At 43.9% G+C, this 21,026-nt stretch overlaps 1 protein-coding gene across 2 annotated transcripts in view; it reads right to left on the reverse strand.

Annotated features, from left to right (window-relative positions):
- Positions 1-255: 255 nt before the first annotated feature.
- The window catches only part of nudt12 (nudix (nucleoside diphosphate linked moiety X)-type motif 12), a 31,609-nt gene continuing 10,838 nt past the window's right edge, over positions 256-21,026 (reverse strand). For both annotated transcript variants that reach the window (XM_067982918.1, XM_067982919.1), the window contains 6 exons: positions 19,642-19,863; positions 17,603-18,192; positions 15,303-15,470; positions 9,765-9,878; positions 2,282-2,481; positions 256-1,447 (listed from right to left, as the gene is read on the reverse strand). In XM_067982918.1, the coding sequence (XP_067839019.1) occupies positions 1,337-1,447; positions 2,282-2,481; positions 9,765-9,878; positions 15,303-15,470; positions 17,603-18,192; positions 19,642-19,847 (1,389 nt within the window). In that variant the 5' untranslated portion in view covers positions 19,848-19,863 and the 3' untranslated portion in view covers positions 256-1,336. The remainder of the gene's footprint in view (positions 1,448-2,281; positions 2,482-9,764; positions 9,879-15,302; positions 15,471-17,602; positions 18,193-19,641; positions 19,864-21,026) is intronic.

The following is a 21,026-nucleotide window of genomic DNA, read 5'->3' on the forward strand; positions in this document are numbered from 1 at the left end:
TTGGGGTTAAAATTACCCCCCAGATAAGGGAGAATATTCTATTGACTGGCAAGTCCCAGCCTCTTGACTAGGGTAGATAGTGGTAGTGAATATGGGAAAGAGATAGAGCATTCTCTCCATAAGAATTGATTTCTAGTTAAATTTGTTTCTCATCAATTATAAGGTTGGATCAAAAGAGGTTTACACTTCATTTTACGTCCCTGAAGGAGATTTAAAAAATTTCACAGAAACTTGTAACGAATTGTAATTTGGATGTTTTTATTAGGTATTATTTGGCTAATTAACATTCTGAGGTATTGATCATAGACAGGTTCATATATTTTTCAGTACTGCAAAGATGGTGCTATATACAGAGTACATAACAACAATGAAAAATACCTTTTTTAAAGAAGTTTTAATCAAGGAATTATAGGCCTGATATTTAAAACTTTTTAAAAATTCAGCTTTATTACATCTTGTAACATGACGAGGAGTTTTTTTTTTACAACATGCCTGGTAATTTCAAAGAGCCTGCAACAACATCACAACATTTCCTATAAAGTGTATGGGGGTAATTTTCACTATTGTGGCTGAGTGAATAACAGGTAATAGCACCGGGCAGCTCTTCTTACACTTAACCCGATTTTCTTTCCCATGACTTCAATTAACTGTTATTTGCCTGGCGATAAAAGTGAAAATGACCCTCTATGTCTTTCATGGATGTAAACAGAATTTTTGTTATACAGAGGGATTTTTCTACACTCTCTGCAGGGTTAAAATTATGTCTTGTTGCCAGTTCTAAATTGTACCTGTTTTAAGAAGAGGTCAAACTGCTATAAGCTGTTTTGTTACAATCTGGTATTTGAAGCAAAACAATTCTGAAAATAGAAGAGGTGCAAAGGTTTGACAGAACTGTAAAGAAACAACTCCAGAAATATGGCAAAAGTGTAAAATATTCTGGTGAGGCTTGGGAAGCTGCTGTGAATTGAGAACAGAGCAAATCGCCTTCACAGAAATAGAAGTTACAAATCAATTTGTCTGAATTACTTTAAAAAGATGTTTCTTGTATCATAAATTTCCAAGTTTAAATCACTTCCAATTAATGTTACAAATTTGGCAGTAAATGCAATATTTGTTTTAAAGCTAGAAATGACAAATGCTCATGAGAATTATTTGATAGGTTAGTGAGTGGTCATTCAGAATTGATCCTTGGACTCCAGTACTGTAATGGGTGGAAGGTTTCTTCCAGTAATGGTGCCTGCTCTTTTTAGTAAGATTGATGTGGTCTTCTCACAAAGATCGACAGATCAACTGGTTTAATTGCAGATTAGCAGGATGACGCACCACAGTGGTGATTTCAAAGATTTGCATTTCTTTTAAGCCACTGTTTAATTAGCCTATGTGCAATAGCTTGCCGGGGTGGAATGCTAATTGGATGATTGCCATGTTTAGTCAGGATTTCAGTGATCTGTGATATCAACAAACAGAAAAAAAACATTAGTTCTTAAACTGAATTCGTTTTTCCCTGGAAATATTACTAATTTGATTTTCAGATAACAAAACTATTTAATGTTGAAGATGTAAGAAATATAATTTAATTTAACCTCTAACAATTGGAGCTACTTTGAATTTCATTAGATACCTGTTGTGGTTCCACGAACCTTTCTAATAAGCAACATTTTTCTATACAATTTAATCTGGGAAAACAAACAACCAGTTTACTTAAAGTAAGAATTTCTATAAACTTCAGAGAAAAATAGCCAATTAGTAAAGGTTGTGGTACAAAACAGTTTAAGCTCCACTCTACAACTAAATCAAGAAAACAGAAAAATAATTAGCTCTTACATTGCTGACAGGATCAGTGAAATCCAACTGTTTTGTTTAGCCGACTGTAAGCCCAAGCATGGAAAATTAACCTGATCCAGTCTTTAATGTCAAAGCAGAAAGAGGGCTGCTGAAGCCTGGGATCCAACAGCCGCTGAATAAGTAAACTAGTCTGTGACACTCATCGAGTTAACACAAGTTATTTGTAATTATGAGTGAGCTGGTTCTACCACATTCAAAACTCTGTTAAATTGCACCAACTGACCTACAAATTAATTGGTTTCTTTTGGGGTTAAGAGCTTTGTCTTTACAGAAGTTTTACTTCTAGTTATCAACTTCCCTCAGGACATTTAGTGGTGGCTGTAGAAGAAGCTGGCTTGATGAACCAACTTATTCTTTCTCGTGCCATACAACTAGGAACAGAAAACAGCATCAGATGCTCTGGTTGCAGTCTGAGAGTCTGAATAGTTTGACCTACCTGCTGCCGAGTGAACCATCGGGCATCTTCAATTTCCTCCTTGTCCACAATAATTTCTGTTGATACAGCGATAGCTTGGCAACCAATCATGAGAGTCGAAGGCATTGGCCAGGGCTGACTGGAAACATATTGAACATGCCCAACCTTGACCGCAGTTTCTTCTGCTACCTCTCTTCGAACAGCATCCTCTATTGTCTCCCCTGTAAAAAGACAGAAATTAAAGTGGTTCATAAAGATATCACAAGGGATACTTCTTCCCCAATGTCTCCCTCTGTTAATATTCAGGTTTACAAATTCAAAAAGAGTCAACCAGACATTGTCTATAATTGGAGGTTTTGATATTAGATCAAGAGCTGGTGGATTTCTTCCAATCAAACTTGGAGACAGCTGACTGGATTATATATTATTTACTGGGCCTCTGTTCTAATATTACATCGAGTCTACAGCACAGAAACAGGTCATTTGGCCCAACTGGTCCATGCCGGCGTTTATGCTCCACACGATCATAAGAAAATGAACACAATTGGGAATTTGATTGTCCTGTTCTTAAAGCCATTCCCTCTGTCACATCCTGAAATAAACACAAATGGAAGTTCCACCAACCTTTTAGAATCAGCAGTCTTCAAGATTTTTGTCACTGTCTGAGAACCTTTTTTTTAATCAATTGAACACACCAGTAGGCAACACACACCACCTCCCAAGACTTTAAGGAATTTCAACACCATTTAAACAATGAAAGCCTGTAACGTCTTTTTGAAAGCTTCATGTAGTGTTGGTCTCTGATGTGATGATAATTACATGATGTGGAGATGCCGGTGATGGACTGGGGTGGACAAATGTAAGGAATCTTACAACACCAGGTTATAGTCCAACAGTTTTATCCAACTGTTGGACTATAACCTGGTGTTGTAAGATTCCTTACATATGATAATTACAGTTAACAATTAAGAGTCCAAACATGTGTTGACCGTTGCCAACTAGTTTTGAACGTGTAAATGAGAAACAATTCATTACTAATGAGGTCTTCAGTGATAGGAAACTGCTGGTACAATTGCTCTGCATTAGATTGTAACAATCTTTCCCTTTACTATTATTATTATTTTCTTCCAAACTCCATAAACTTGAGTTCATCCAAAACTCTGCTGCCCATATTCTATCCCACACCAAGGGCATGATTTTAATATGCCGGTGGGATGGCAGTGGGAATGGGAGTCAATGGGCACACGGGAAACCCGAAAAATAAATACCTACCTTTCACCACGTGATCGCAACTTAATTGATGGCCCTTAACGTGGCTTCCGGGTTTGCCGTCTGAAAGCTGCGCAGTGGGCGGACTGTGCACCCGCACGACCTGCTGTCAGCTGCAGTGTTTGTGTTTAAAGGGCCACTGTATCAATGGTTTTTGCTGGACAAACGAGGAACCGGGCAGAATGAAGCAGCAGATGGGCAAGCCAGCTCCAAGATTCAGTGATGACTGCCTCACTTGATGTGCTGCTGGCCGTGGTAAGGAGGAGGGGGGAAATATTTTACCCGGCGGACCGGAGGAAACGCCCTGCCTCTGCCACCAAGAAGGCCTGGCTCGAGGCAGAGGAGGTCACCAGCAGGAGCAACATCTGCCACACCTGGGTCCAGTGCAGGACGCGTTTCCATGGCCTAACTAGGTCAGGAAAAGTGAGTACACTTACTGATTCTCCTGCATTCCGTGGTGCACATCACCCCCCTCACCCCCCCCCCCCCAACTCATTCTGCACTGCCAAGACTACTCCATCACATCACTCCTCACACCCACTCAAGGCTCATCCTCAACTTACCTTCACTTCCTGAGAACTTCCTCAACTCCCCATTTGTGACCCCACCATTACGACTCACCCCAATCCTGATCCAATGTGATGTCTCTGTCTCATACTCACCCTCTGATGCATCTCTTTCATGGTCAGCCTCACCCAAACCAATGCATTCATCGGTTGACCACTTCACCATCACTCACTCACAGGTCTGTACTTTCTCCCCTTGTAGGAGAAGAAAGCATAGAATGCATGGGAGAGGGCAAGGACTGAAGGGAGGCCACAACAAATAGTGGTCCTCACAGAGGCAGAAGAGGAGGCCCAGGAGATCAGCTGCACCGTTGAGTGCCTGTCCCTCGGGGACGCCGAGACTGGCAAACACCTGGTGACAGAACTTTAACATTCATCACACACAATATGAATTGATGTTAACAATCCTTGGCATGTTGAACACCTCAGTATGCTCATCGCAACATGACATCTGTGGTGATGCTCAATATTGCCTTCTATTCTCTTCAATGACCGCCGTGGTGTAAGACGGTGATTCCTCAGAGGAGCTACCGGCCTCTGAGGGTGCACCGTCACATCTTAGTGAGCCATCCACCAATGCAGATACTCACACCTCGGTGGGTCCTAGTGGTCAGTTAGTTGGGTTGGCACCTGGTGAGTCACCACACACAAGTGAGCACCAGCAGACACTGGTGGCAGGGGCAGCTGTGGAGAGTCCGTGTCAGTGGGCACACTCCTCTCCAGGCTCTGCTCAACTGGATGCAGATGCTGAACCCCGGGGGTCATCCTTTAAAAGGAGAATGATTGAGGGACAGCAGCACATTTGCAAGGTACTGGAAGAGATGCCACACACACTCTCCGCAATAGTGGCGAGGATGGAGGAGTCCACCTCCAGCATTAGTGGACTGGTGGCACAGGTAAGTGCGGGAATGTCTGTGACGGAGAGAATGGCAGTCTCCATTGAGCTTCAAGATCGGCTCACAAATGAGTTCCTTCAGGCCCTGACAATGGCAGTGCGGACTCAAGGTGAACAACATTCTGCTGCCTTAAACAGGCACACAGATACATTAGCACTAGCCTTACAAGCCATTACACATGTCCGTCTAGCTGTTGTCCAGCAGAGTCGTAGGATTGATGTGGCCCTGGCCCAGGAGAGGGATGATGGCGAAAGGGGACATAGAAGTGGGAACTCCACTCAAAGCGCTCCCATGTCTCACCCTTTGCACCCCTTTCAACCAGTACCCGCAATGCTGCCTCCTCTCCAGGTGGCCGAGTCTGCCCCTACACAGGTGCAGTCTTTGGAGGGGCCCTCATGTGCTCCAAAGCCCAGAGGCCTAGAGCATCTCAGTAGCCACGGCATGAACATGAGCAACCTGCCACTGCCTCTGCTACAGCACAGGGAATGCACCATGTAGAAGTAGTAGGAAGTGAAAAGCTAAGGTTTTGTGATCACAAAGAGTATGCACAAGGGTGTCTGACAGATTGTCATGTTTCTCATTTATATTTGGTTTTTGTTAAATTTACTTTAAATGTTAGCATTCTCACCACTACTGCCACGTCTTGCCCATTCTTGAGTCCCTTTTGTGATTGCGCCCTTTCCTGTACTTCATCATGAACGGCGAGATTTGATACCACCCAGTGGGTGCGTTTACATTGGGCGTATGTGTCGTTGTAGGACTGTTTTGTGTGGGGGGGGGGGGGGGGGCGGGGTCTGGTGTTGGCGGTTCTCATTCTAGGTGGTCTGAGTCGTGGACTATCCTCACTTTGCAGATGTCCTTATGGCATCACGAGCAGCCAGGTGAGCTGCTGCTCTGCCGACGGGTTGCCCATCCTCCTCGTCCTCCTCCTGTTCCTCCTCAATGTTGATGGCAGATTTGAATGCTGGATGAGGGCATGGAGCCTCATCCACTGGTAACCCTCTCTGTTGTGCCATGTTGTGCACTCTGTTGTTCCCCTCTCTGCTCCTCTGCGGGTCCCTGTAGCACATCTCTGTCTTGTGGAGCTGCAAGTGGCGGAACTGCACACCGAGCTTGCCATGGATGGTGATGTGTTTCCTCCTCGGATGTACTGGTGAATGCAGCCATTGTGCCCCCCCACCCCACCCCATCCTGATGTCAGTTTGAGGGGGTCCAAAAAGTAGGTAAATATGTGTAAACAGAACAATTCTGAGTGTGAACCAAGAATTCTCAGTCTAAAACACAAAGAACTCCCAGTCAAAAGTTTGTCTGAGAGAATTGAGTGCCCTGCTGCAATAACTCACCTTTTATCCCCATCTGTCAAACAGGGATTTAAATGTCCAAATGGCTGCCGGCTGCAACCTGCCTCATTTCCCATGGCTTTATTTGTCGGCAGGACTTCCGGGTTCCTGTAGCACGCACGTACCCAGATGGGTCTGTGTCGTGCGCGTTTTTCGGCGGGCTGGAGCTGGGATTCCTTCCTGCTCCGGAAATCCTCGATTTTGTTTGCCCCCTCGCCCCCAATGCACCCGGACATCGGGGATAAAATCATGACCCAAGTCTTGGTTACCCATCACCCCTGTGCTCACTGACCTACATTGGCTCCCGGTTCACCAACACCTCAATTTTAAAATTCTCATTCTTGTGTTCAAATCCTTCCATGGCCTCACCCCTCCCTATTTCTGTAACCTCTTCCAGCCCTACAACCCTCCAAGAACTCTGCATTCCTCCAACTCTGGACTCTTATGCATCCCCCACATTCTTTGCCCCACCATTGGCAGCCATGCCTTCAGCCATCTAGGCCCTAAGCTCTTGAATTCCCTCTCCAAACTTCTCCGTCTCTCCACCTCTCTCCTCCTTTAAGAATGACTAAGCAACAGCCAAAACATATTCAAACTCAACAGTATTTTTGAAGTACTTTCCAACATTGTGGTTCTTCTAATGACATAAAACTAAAACTATTTCAAATAAGTTTAAAAACTGTGCGTGTGTCAGACAGTCACTGCTTCAGCACACTGTATGTATGAGTTATGCTAGCATATGTACAATTTAATTTTTTTTAAAAAAAGACTTTAAAATTGGCGCTGGAGGGCACAGAAGCCATAACTGGCTTTTGACAAACCTCAGACCTAACCCCATGCTTATCCAGTTTACTGCTATCAAGGCAAGGAATACCACTTACCTACCCACTTGCAGGGTTGAAGAAATTTTGCACTTAACAGCAACATGTAGAATTCGCCAGCTGTAATGCAATCTACCCCATTAATCCTCTCAAAACATCGGGTCAATTAACCTATAGAACATTTTCCAATCTAAGCAAATAACGCATAAGCTACATCTGATGTTGAGAAACCATGTAGTGGTATGGCCTTTCTGTACACCCAGAACACGCCCCCACCAACTGTCATTTGCAAAGGAAGCCCAAGGGACAACCAATGAACAGGCTTCTTCCAGCATCCTAATGCGCTCTGGGCATCCACAGAAATGCGCACAGACCTAACCCAGTGCCTAAGGCGGCCTCTGTCCCATGCTCCTTCACAACCCAAGTCCTCCGCCAAGAATGACCTGTCAAAGAGTAAAGCTACCCAAATGTGAAGAACTATGCAAGATTCACATGCATTTATCTGCAAATACCAAGATTTCCATAAAGTATCAGAATCCAAAAAAGCGTGTCAATTTTATCTACCTCTAAAAAAATAATATTCATCTAGTGTTATATTGTTGATTTGAGAAACCATTTTACCTATAATTGTTCAGAAGAAATGCTTAAATTATGACATGACAGAAGCAGGGGAGCATGAGGTTGATTGAAGGCAATTAACTTGCTGATGGCCATGTCTTTAGATGTAGATAAAAAGAAATTTTACAGCTGAAAGATCCATCCACTTAGTCTCATTTCACTGTGTTTTCCCCATACCCTTTAACTTTAAAAAAAAAACATTTATCCACTTCCTTTTTAATAACCATTATGGATTCTGCTTCCACCACTGTTTCTGGTAGGCCATCCCATGTCTTAACGACCCTCTGTCTAAAAAACATTCTCTTGACCTTTCCCTTTGCCCTTTTGATCATCTTAAATTTATGTCCTCCAACTACTGACTTGTTGACCAATGGAAATAGTTTTCCTCTAATTATTTTATGAAAATCCTTCATAATTTTGAATACCATTATCATTTCTCCCTTAAATCATCTCTAAGCATATGAAAAAAAAACATATTTTCTAGTCTATCCTCATAACAAAGGCCTTTTATCCCTAGTATCATCCAAGCAAATCTCTTCTGCACCCTCACCACGGTGTTGACATGCTTCCTAAATAGTGTACCCAAAACTGGACACAATATTCTAACTGTGGTCCAACCAGTGATTTGTATAGATTTAGCATTAACTCATTGCTTTTGTACTCTGTGCCCCTGTTTATCGAACCAAGGATCCTGTACACTTTTTTCACAGCTGTAACAACTTATCCTTCCACTTTTAAAGATTTGTGTATGTGAACGCCTAAGTCTCCCTGCTCTTATACTCTTTATAAAGTTTTATCATTTAGTGTGTATTTCCTCTCCTTATTCTGCCTCCCAAAATCTATCTCCTCACATTTCTCTGCATTAAGTTTCATCCGACATCTATCTATCCAATCTACTAACCTATCTATAGTCTTCTGAAGGCTTTTAATAGTCCTCTTCAGTTAACCAAGCTCCCTATTTTAGATGTCATGGACTGAATTGTATTTCTCACTTCATCACCTTGTTTCCGCCCTAAAATAAGTGCTGTGGAAAAGCCTGCAGAGTTCTGTTTTTGTACTTTGTTAGAAATGTAAGCTTTTGAGAAGTGAATTCCTGTGAAGCACCAGACTTGTTACTGGTTACGTGGCTTTTTAAAATCAAAGAACAAGCCTGTTAAACATTTAAGGTTCTGTTCTGGTTCTTTTTATGGAAAACAAATGTTCTGTTACCATCAGTTTATAGTGGTGGGAAATTAAAGTCAAAAGTTGGGTATGCTGCCACCAGCTTTTGGACACTCACCAGAAACGGAGGAGTTGTTGCTTTTTTTCAATCACATCACTTAAAGTGGCAAACATTCTGACTACTAATGAGGTATAAACCCCTTCCTCCATGATTTCTCTAAACTACTTTACACCTCTCTCACAAATATCTGCATTCTTTGTCAAACTTATGCATGACCCAGATTCTCAAGTATATTCCTTCACATCATAATTTTAAAGAATAGTTTTGTGTCTACAGAATCATACTTATCACCAGGGATGTTTCTTTACAGTGATTGAATAGAACAAATTTTGTTTTAATGACATGTAATCATGGGATATATACTGATGTTTTAGAGATTGCATTCTGTAATTCTGTCAATTTTTTTCTGGATACCAGTGGCCTTGATTATGACACATAAGCCTAGATTTTAATACTGGTGATGACATGTTTAAAATAAATAAATTTACTGCCAGTGTTAAAGTAAAATTGATTGTAAAATCTAGGCCATTGATCATGTGAATTATAACTGCATTGGCAAAGTTAAGGGACCTATTTGCTAATTTTCTATTATCTTCCTCGATCTGGCTATTTCTGAGAAGTCTGTCACAAAGCAGCAGAGCTACACCATTATAAGACCTCGCGGTCAAAAGCATCACTTTTCCCGAGCTTGTTAAGCCATATTGTTTTTATAAAGACATCTCAAAATAAAACAGCAAAATTGATTTTCTAGTGACATGAAACCTTGTCTCACCTGGTTCAATAAATCCTGCCAGACAGGAAAACATTCCTGGAGGGTAATGCTTCTGTCTTCCCAGAAGGCAATTATTGCCATCGGGATGAATGACCAGCATTATTACAACTGGATCTGCAGAACATAAAAATACCCTTTTAGTTTCATAAAGTACATGCACACCTTAAAACTGACAAATGCTTTTAAATGATGTCCATTGTAAACTTACACATCCAGAGTGATACATCAGAATATTGTACGCAGTCAGTTGTACAATCCGTCCCTTGTTTCACAAGTTAAAATGACTGAAAATATGACAGAAGGAATTAAGAGAAGCTTAAGATGGATGAACCATATATGGTTGGGTTAGTTGGTAGCACTCTTGACTCAGAGTCGGAAGATAGGAACATAGGAACAGGAGTAGGCCATTCAGCCCCTCGTGCCTGCTCCGCCATTTGATAAGATCATGGCTGATCTGTGATCTAGCTCCATATACCTGCCTTTGGCCCATATCCCTTAATACCTTTGGTTGCCAAAAAGCTATCTATCTCACGTTTAAATTTAGCAATTGAGCTAGTATCAATTGCCGTTTGCGGAAGAGAGTTCCAAACTTCTACAACCCTTTGTGTGTAGAAATGTTTTCTAATCACACTCCTGAAAGGTCTGGCTCTAATTTTTAGACTGTGCCCCCTACTCCTAGAGTCCCCAACCAGCGGAAATAGTTTCTCTCTATCCACCTATCTGTTCCCCTTAATATCTTATAAACTTCGATCAGATCACCCCTTAACCTTCTAAATTCTAGAGAATACAACCCCAACTTGTGTAATCTCTCCTCGTAACTTAACCCTTGAAGATAGGGACTCAAGTTTTAATACAAGACTTATGTACATAATTTAAATTGACACTCCAGTGCAGGGCAAGGAGGTGACGTCCTTTGGATGAAATGTTAAAATGGAGGTGCCATCTGTCGCTTCAGTGGTTCAGATGGATGTTAAAATCTGTTGATCCATTATTTGAGGGGTACCAGGGAGGTAAATTCAGAAATCCCATATTCCCAGTATTGAACCCTGCTCAAAAAAAGCACGGTTCAGAGACTGGACTACAATGCTGTAGCCTTAATTCTCTGACCCACACTCTCTTCAACTATGGCTTAATGCTGGGATGTTGAATTTACTCTGTATCCTCCCAACCTTCCTCCCTCAAACACCACCCATCTCATTTTTGTTTCTGGGATCTTACTTGTACAAAATATCTGCCATGTTTGCCCATATAAATCATTCCACTTGTTGGTGTGAGTCTGATAGATGTGAAAAGTACTGTATAAATCGATGATTTGCACAGAAAGAATCATATCAGAAATTGTCTCTTACAAGTATTAGTATGATGCACAGCAAACAGCAATAGAACATGAGGACCATGGCACGCTTACAAAGATGTTCCCTGATAAAATGAGATGTACAGAATTGTATGAAAAATGCTACCTGTGGCCTAACCAATGTCTGGAACAAATTTAAAATCACTTCCTGTATATAAAATGAGGAATCCCATTAGCTTTTGTTAGAAAATGGTTGTTACTATCTGGACTCTCATCTTTAAAAATCTATGTACCTTCACCCTAGATTTCTCTAACCCTGAAGTTTGCGAAGAATCTGACCATTTAGGGTATACCTCCCTTTCACCGTTCTTTTTCCCTTATGTACTTCACAGTTCTCTGTTGTGAACTGCATCTACTGCCCATTTGTTCACTCCATGAACTGTCTATGTCCTCCTGTGATCTCAGTACCTGAATAGATCTATTAGATTGGATGTACTATGGGAAGATCCATATCCTACCTTTAAGGTGCCTATTTTACTATTGTATATTACTGGCAGAAGCCTCACCTGCCAGTCAGTACATGTCAGCAAATCGCAGGCTAGATGGCCATGATGTTCCAGCCATTAATTTTAATGGACAGAAAATCGTGGACAGTGCACCTGCGATTTTGCAACACCTGCTACGAGGTAGTGTGCAGAGGTAAATTGGCTCTTATAACACAGTATACTACACACAGGGGAGTTCGTTAAACTTTTTTCAGGCGAGATAAAATGTAGATTGTATGATCATGCTTATTTAATTTTTTTTTTAAAAAAGCAATTTGGGTGACTTTAAATGAGAAAATCTTTGGAACAAAAATGTATTGAATAGAACCGATATATGCATGCCATTCATATTATAACCTGGTGTGACATTGCTTTTCATGAATTTATTTGCATTTAGAAAAAAAGAACGCATTATATCCGGAATATTGTGCTGACTTTACACCCATAGTATTGGAAACTCAGCATGGAAAATTGTAGTATGAAGCCACAGAATCATGTTCCAATTCTGCTGCACCGTGACTTCCAAGACTAATTAAAGAAGGAGTAACCATGTCAGCAACAATCTAACAATTGGAGCCCACGGAATTCCCAAAATCCATTGTGCTCCATCCCATCCACAACATTGTAATGCACATCGAAAATACTGACCCCTTGGACACGTGGACATAATTTGTGCATAGCACACTGATTGCACCACTTTCTCTAAAATCTTGAGTACTGCAGCAAATTTGGAAACATCACAAACCATTAACTAAAACTCCTCACTCCCTTCGTCCATGATCAGCATCAATGAGAATAAAAACTAATATTAATACTTAATTTTGATGATATGAAATCACTTTATTTGGTCCCCAGCCAAACCCTGATATTCTGGGCTAGGCAGCAACTCTGGCCATTCGGCTTCCAGGGCCTAAATTTTTATTTCTAGCTGGGAAGTTCTGAAATTCCTGACGGGAAACCAGGATGTCCTTACGATTTTGAAGTAAGGACATCTTTTAGTCAGAATCATTGGGGGGGGGGCAAGGGTCAGGAGTCATCGGAAGTTGGGATACATCAGGGGTCGGGAATCATCAGGGTGCCACGGTCGGGGTCGGGAGTCATTGGGGGGTCGGAGATCTTGGGGGGAGGGGGATCCGAGATCACGGGGGGGGGGGATTCCGAGATCCGGGGGAGGTCGGAGATTGTGGTGGGGGGGAGGTGGGAGATCGTGGGGAGGGGGGGGAATCGGAGATCGTGTGCGGGGGAATCGGAGTTCGGAGATTGTGGGGGGGGGAATCGGAGATCTGGGGGAGTTGGAGATTGTGGTGGGTGGGGAGGTGGGAGATCGCGGGGAGGGGGGGAGGCGGGAGATCGCACGGGGGGAGGTGGGAGTTCGCGGGGGGGGTGGGAGATCGCGGGGGGGTGGGAGATCGCGGGGGGGGTGGGAGATCGCGGGGGGGGTGGGAGATCGCGGGGGGGGTGGGTGATCACGGTGTCGGGGAGGTGGGAGATTGCGGGGGGGGGAGGTGGGAGATCGCGGCGGGGGGGGGGGGGGCGGGGAGGTGGGAGGCGGCGGGGGGGGGTGGTGGGAGATCGCGGGGGGGGAGGTGGGAGATCGCGGGGGGGGGGGAGGTGGGAGATCGCGGGGGGGGGGGGAGGTGGGAGATCGCGGTGGGGGGAGGTGGGAGATCGCGGGGGGTGGGTGGGAGATCACGGTGGGGGGAGGTGGGAGATCACGGTGTAGGGGAGGTGGGAGATCACGGTGTAGGGGAGGTGGGAGATCACGGTGTAGGGGAGGTGGGAGATCGCGGGGGGGGAGGTGGGAGATCACTGGGGGGGAGGTGGGAGATCGCGGGGGGGAGGTGGGAGATCGCGGGGGGGAGGTGGGAGATCGCGGGGGGGAGGTGGGAGATCACGGGGGGGAGGTGGGAGATCGCGGGGGGGAGGTGGGAGATCGCGGGGGGGGGGGAGGTGGGAGATCGCGGGGGGGGGAGGTGGGAGGTGGGAGATCGCGGGGGGGGGGGAGGTGGGAGATCGCGGTGTGGGGGAGGTGGGAGATTGCGGGGGGGAGGTGGGAGATCAGGGGGGGGAATCGAAGATCGTTGGGGGGGGAAATCGAAGATCGTGGGGGGGGGATCGAAGATCGTGGGGGGGGATCGAAGATCGTGGGGGGGTGATTGGAGATCTGGGGGGGATCGAGATCGTGGGGGGGGGATCCGAGATCGTGGGGGGGGATCCGAGATTGTGGGGGGGGGATCCGAGATCGTGGCAGAGGATCAGAGATCCAGGGAAGGTTGGAGATTGTGTTGGGGGGGGGGGGGCGGGGGGAGGTTGGTGATTGTGGGGAGGGGTCGGAGATCTGTGGAGGTCGGAGATCGTGGGGCAGGGTAGGTCGGAGATTGTGGGGGGAGGAGGTCGGAAATCATGGTGGGGGGATCGGAGATTGTGGTGGGGGGGGATTGGAGATCTGGGGGAGGTCGGAAATCGTGGGGGGGGGGGGGGGGGAGGTCGGAGATCGTGGTGGGGGGGGGAGGTCGGAGAACATGGTGGGTGGGGGGAGGTTGGAGAACGTGTTGGGGGGGCGGTCGGAGAACGTGGTGGGGGGAGGTCGGAGATCGTGGGGGGGGGGGGTCGGAGATCGTGGGGGGGGGGGGAGTTCGGAGATCATGGGGGTTTGGAGATCTTGGAGGGTCGGGGTCGGGAGTCATTGGGGGAGTCGGCAGTCTTCGGGGGTCACTGGGGGTCGGGTTGACAGTCATTGGAGGGTTCGGGAGTCATCAGGGGGGGTCGGGAGTCATTGGGGGGTCGGAGATCATCGGGGCATCAGGAGTCATTTGGGAGGTCGGAGATCGTGGGGGTCGTTGGGGGGTCGGGAGTCATCTGGGGTCGTGGGTCGGGAGTCATCGGGCGTATCGGAGGGGGGGGGGTCGGAAATCGTGGGCAGGGGATCGCTGCAGATAAGTTTGTGGGGCCGGGGGCAAGCACTCTTGCACTTCTGGGCCCACAAGCTGTGTGATAATGGCACTTACCTGCAGTTTCGGGCCTTCTCACCTCCTCTCACGTGGCGTGAAGTAGAAGGCCCGGGAATCCCGGCCCACAGCGGTTAAAAATTTTAAAAAGCTGTAAAAATGAAGGCCCACAGCCTCCCTGAAAGCTTTTAGTGACCGACCCGCCTCCTGAGAGTGGGTTGGTCACCCACCCCTTGTCCCGCCTACGTTAAAACTGGAAATGTGCGGGTTGGAAGCGGGTTTTTAGATTTTCAAGTTTTTTACTGCCTCCCCCCCCCACCCCGCCCCAACCCACCCGTTTTTCTGGGTTAAATTTAGGCCTAGGCCTCTGGCAGTGCTGCTCTGGTCCAGGTGTTAAGAAGTGTGTAAGTGCAGCTGACATGACTCTCCCCCTGATCCTCCCACAGGGGCCCTGCTGAGATTGGGAACTTTGTTGAGTGGGGAGGAGAGGAACAAAACCTTCATCCCCCTGCTCTGTGGTGCCCAGTACTGGTTGCCCAATGTGCTAAGCCACTATGCTGCTCTAAAAATTAACATTTTTATATTTCATTAAAGTGCAGAATGAAAATTAACATTTTTATATTTTATTAAAAAGTGCAGAATTAAGTTTATAACCTGACAAAGTAAACTGAAACAAGGTTGGCCGAGCAGTAATCTTTGAGCAAAATAAATATTCAGAGCAGAACTCTTGCTTTGCACATCTTTCTCGTACCTACACGTGGATAGCAGGTATTATGAGTTCCCTGTAGACTTGGACAGTTCTCCTTCAAGCATATCCTCTTGTAACCACCATCTTTAACTTTTGTATCACTTCCGCAGGTTGGACAGAACTTGTACCTCTCGTGCCAGGCAAGGACTGACCTGGCCTGCATCACCACACCTACATAAAAAAAATTACATTCAACCTGCGTCAACAAATATATTGTTTGAAACCAACATTAGCTCTAACTAAAAAGAAAAATACTGCAGATGCAGGAAATCTGAAATAAAAACAGAAAATGCTGAAAACATTCAGCAGGTCAGGCAGCATTTGTGGTTAACGTTTCAGATTGATACCCTTTCGTCAAAACTGGAAGATGTTACAGATGAACAGCTTATAAGACAGAGACAGGGAAAAGGAGGCATGAAAAGAAAAAAGGTCTGTGACTGGTTGGAGGACAAATGATTAAATGACAGAAGTGATGATGGTGCACCCCTGGTGTCTACCTGCCTTTCTTCCGCCACATTCCTGGGCCATGGGGGCATTCTCCGCTTTGCCATGCTTTCCTCTCCCTCTGCTATTCTGGTGTAACTATTCACACATCCTCTGGACATATCTTTTGTTTCTCTAATTTCTCTCATTATCACCTCCTTTTGCCTTGCTACTTTCATTTAATCATCTCCTGCCCTCCACCCAATCACAGATCTTTCCTGCCCACTTTTCCCGGTTTATCTGTATAATCTGTAACATCTTCTAGTTCTGAAGGAAGGTCATCAGCTTGAAACGTTAACTCTGTTTCTCTCTCTACAGATGCTGCCTGACTGGCTGAGTGTTTCCAGCATTTTCTGTTTTTATAAGCTTTACATAAGGTCATCTTGGTTATAACAAAATTTTTTAAATCAACACTGAAAACTCTTTTTTTTTAAATTTAAATGTTCAAAATGAAGAATGTCAGCAGCAGGCAATGGAACATTGAGGGTGAAACTGGTCTTCACCAGCAGGCAATGGAACATTGAGGGTGAAACTGGTCTTCACCAGTAGCGCAAAACGGGCTCATAGCGAATTGGCAGCCCATTTTGCAGCATGCCTAATTTTCTTTTCCATTGCCTTCGTGATTGTGAGCCCATTGTATCAACCACTGTACCACGGGATGCCTGAGAAATGATGTGAGAATGCAGTGACCCCTGGAGCAACAATGTTACTTGCTTTTAATTTTTTAAAAACATTCCTGCATTATTGTTCCTACTACTAACTATCTAGGTATGCTACATCTTTAAGAAGTTATGGGCGCCACAATGCATTTAAGCAGAGGGAGCTCTGCAAACCCAAAGAACGTGTAATAGACTGAAGCCCTGAACACTGAGCAGACTCCTAGTAGACTGTTATGAATCAAGATCTGGATAAGACTGAACTTAAGTCATAAAACTAATCTTTAAAAGAGGGCTTTCAAAATCTATATGATCAAAGTATAATATCATTAATAATTTACAAGGACGGTGGATTGAATAAGGCCCATAAAATCTCTTATGATAATGCTCAACTTCAAACTATAAATGCAAAATGTTTCCATGACTGTCCATGATCCCTCTTACTAAAGCAATAATATCTTTATCCCATAACAATCACGTGGAGTGGAACTGATCTGGTTTTCATTAGTGAAAAGAGGAAATATGGGCCAGATTTTTAAAATGTTGAAAGGGATAACATAGATTGAAAAGTCATTTCATTTGGACTGTGAATGCAGAACTGGAGGACATGAGTATGAAATGAACATGTCTTTAAAAATGTCCAGATGAGGAGAGTCCCCTCTTCAGAGCTTTGGATACATGAGAGGTGGAATAGACTCCGAGTTACAATAGTTAATGCTGTATTCATTAATGCCTTCAAGAAAGAGTTGGACAAATATTTAGGAATGAAATTGAGGGTTATAAAAATAAAATAGAAAAAGATAATCAATTGAGTTATGGAACATGGTGGGCCCTGGGTTTTGGGCCCATTGAAATGTCACACCAAGGAAAACAACTGGTTAATGTATAACACAGAATTCAAGTTTCACATTAACTTGGGGAGGATCAGGGAGAAACTTTGCAGAACCTATCCTCAGGAGATTGAAATGGTTTGGGTTCATAGCCTTTTCTCATTCCATGTTTTTAATATTTTTAACTGAAGTTTTTTTTTGTTGTAAATTTAAGGATCAAACATAATGCAAGTTAAAACTCAAGACTACGCAATCTGCAATGGTTGTAGAGTCTTCCTATTTATATCCCAAGACTCCAGACTGCAATTCAGTACTGAAATGCTTTAATACTCACCGGCTTCCTCCTCAGTTAAGTTCAATAGATGTGGTATGAGTGACTGGAGAAAGCAACAATCTGGGTATTTATCCCTAAATTTCTCTGTAGCAATACAATCTGCATTTAATGCAAACCAAGCAAGAAGCCCATCATCCTCAGCTAAGGTATTGCCCACCACAGATTTAACATGAGATCCACAGTTGCTCCTCTGCAGCTCTGCTCCAAGAAAAATAGAAGTAACTTCCGGTTTAGCCAAGAGGTGCTCTACATCTTCGTACTGCAATCTACAGAGGTAGATGTCAGTTTTTCTGGAGTCTTCATATTTTGCTGAAATAACCAATGGATTTAAATTGGAAAACAAAATGTAGACGGTGGTTGGTTGAATCTGTTTGCTTTTTAACCAATTAGAATTGCTTCTTTTTTCACTTTGTCTATTGAGCAAAGTTCTGCTGAAAAAATTTTCACTCTCTTCTGGGCCATCATGCTGCATCCATGAACTAGGATCAGCTTTAGGATTTGCCAATAAATCAGCAATGTGTTTGTGTCCCCAGAATTTTGCAATATCCAGCGCAGTTTGTCCTGCATTATTTGAAGTAGACCTGTCGCAGCTAGAGAAAAACAAAAAATTCATAGTGCTCAAAATTACATTTAGTATAAACAGGGCTCTAATCTTAGTTTTCAAACCATGAACAGTAGTTCTCAACTAAAGTAGCTCACAACAGGAGCCATACCAGATTTTTGCAGGTCACTGCTAAAATGTTTTAACCTGGACTGCGTAATGCTGATTTGGTCAAAAACAGCAAGGGATTATAAATCAATTAGTGTAAGCAATAATAGGTGTATAGTCATAGGGTAGGTTGTGGGCTCCCCAATGGCTCAGCAAATTTATCCAATGAATAGCACAATCTTACAAAGAAGGAAGCTCCGAGGTTTCATCCCCACTCTGGTCTCAGCCAGGACAGCAACAGGAGTGTTAGAATTGGCATCAATGCACTTGGGTTTGGCAGTAGAAAATTGCCCGGGGTTCCCACATTCTAATCTCTATAATGTGGAAGTTTGCATTCATGGACTCAGCTGAATACAGTGCAGCAATGTCCTCAAGACCGAATAAGTCGCCAACACTCACTATCAAGCCTCACTCATGAATAATTACGACCTATACAAACTACTATACATGCCTGGCACTGGTGGAAACATAACTAGTGAGAAATAAATGCCTTCAAGAGAAGAGAGAAAATTGCAAGAAAAAAACCCACTCGGTTGTTGAAAGCAGGCTTCAAGGCCAAGATTCCAGGCAGAACTTTATAATCAAGTTCCTGTTCTGAATTACAACCTAACATGCTCAATACTGCAATTTAATTATCCTTTTCAAAAATACATACCAATATTTTGTAAATTTTTAAAAAGATAATTTTTGCAGTTTAAGCTCAAGGAGATTGCAAGAAGCTTAGCGGATTGTAAACTGCATAACTGTGTAATATGATTAATATTAGCCATAACTCTGCAGTTTTTAAAACAAAGATTTTTTTCCACAGTTTTGTTTTAAAACACAAACGAGTTCCAGTACCATTAATTAACTTGCCATGTCTGGTTTCTGTTTATGGTTCTCTTTATCCGTTTCCCACAGGAGCCATTTCATGAAAACGGGAACTCTATCGGAACTTCTACCAAGTAGGAATTAGAAAGTAAATTTCCTGCTTGTGCACTCTTGGAGCAGAGCCCTGCCCTCTGGTAGCACGCATCAGAAAATCGTGCACATCCAGCCCACAAATTTTCTGTCCACTCATTTTAGTAGATGAAAAGTCATAGGCTGAGCACACACGATTTGCCAGTTTGTACTGCTGGCCAAGTAAAAGATTGACCCTTATATGCTGTTACAGGATACCTGTACCTTGATTTGATTATCATTGTAATAAAGTGAATTCCAAAGTAACACAAAACATGATGGCTTTTATCCAATGTGAATAGCAAGCCCAGCTACAGCACATCTCTTACATTGTTCTTAGCTATAGTTCTGAGAGATTACTCAAACTATTCATTAAAGATTGCCTCTTTACCCTTTTTCAAGAAGCAGTTGGGCCACTTCAAAATGTCCATTCCTGCTAGCGTACATCAAGGCAGTCCAGCCCTTCTCACCCATCTCATCGATGAGAGACACAGAATAATTTAGCATCGTAGACAATTTTGCCGCATCTCCTTTAGCTGCAGTCTCGTGTAACTGGGTGACCATTTCTTTCTTAGGATTGTTTTCAGCCTCTGCCATCCTTATTTTGTCTAACCTGGCAAAGTATACATAGTGAGTAAATTACATTCAATACGGATAAGGCAGACTGTTGTATATGAGGAATTAATGTGGGGGATATGGGATTTATAACTAATTAAAAAATATAAAAATTCTACCAAAAAACGCAAATACTAGAATTATGAATTAAAAGCTGAAAATATGGTAAACACAAAGGTAGGAAAATGTTTCAGGGGAGATCTTTCATCAGAACTATGATGACAAGTCACAAATAAAGACTTAACCTGCCTTTTCTCTTTCAGAGACTGACTGACCTGCTGTGCATTTCCAGCATTTTCTGTTTTTATTTCAGTAATACTTCTTGATGGGTGCTTTGTGCACGGGATGGTTTTAACACACATACAATGTCCTTTTTTTATTTTAAAACCCTAATTACTAACATTGACTATTTTGCAGTTTACATTTGTAATTTGCTGTTGTGTTCGAATCAAAAGCTTTATTAAAAATACACACAAACCATCCATCAAAGATCCATATATTAAAGTATACAGAAACAAGTGGCCTGCCTCTGCCACCAAGAAGGCCTAGCTCGAGGTGGCAGAGGAGGTCACCAGCAGCAGCAACATCTCCCGCACCTGGATCCAGTGCAGGAAGCACTTCAATGACCTAACTAGGTCAGCCAAAGTGAGTACACTTACTTATTCTCCTACACTCTCTTCCACATCACCGCCCCCACCCCCCAACTCATTCTGCACTGCCAACACTACTCTATCACATCACTCCTCACACCCACTCATAGCTCATGCTCAACTTACCTGCACTTCCTCACCTCCCCATTCCTCATCCCACCACTACCACTCAACCCAATCCTCATACAACGTCACGGCTCTGTCTCACACTCACCCTCTGATGCATCTCTGATGACGGTCAGCCACACCCAAACCAATGCATTCATCGTTTGGCCACGTGACCATCACTCTCTCATGCGTCTGTACTTTCTCCCCTTATAGGAGGAGAGCCCAGAATGCACAGGAGAGGGTGAGGACAGGGTGGGGGGGGGTCCGCAACAGATAGTCGTACTCACAGGCGCGGAGCAGGAGGTGCTGGAACTAAGCCACACCCTCGAGTGCCAGTCCGTCGTGGACGCCGAGACTGGCACCTGACAAACGTCTGGTGACAGAACTTTAACATTCAGCACAC

This window comes from Heptranchias perlo, chromosome 4 (genome assembly GCF_035084215.1).
Source record: "Heptranchias perlo isolate sHepPer1 chromosome 4, sHepPer1.hap1, whole genome shotgun sequence".
In the NCBI taxonomy this organism is placed as follows: Eukaryota; Metazoa; Chordata; class Chondrichthyes; order Hexanchiformes; family Hexanchidae; genus Heptranchias; species Heptranchias perlo.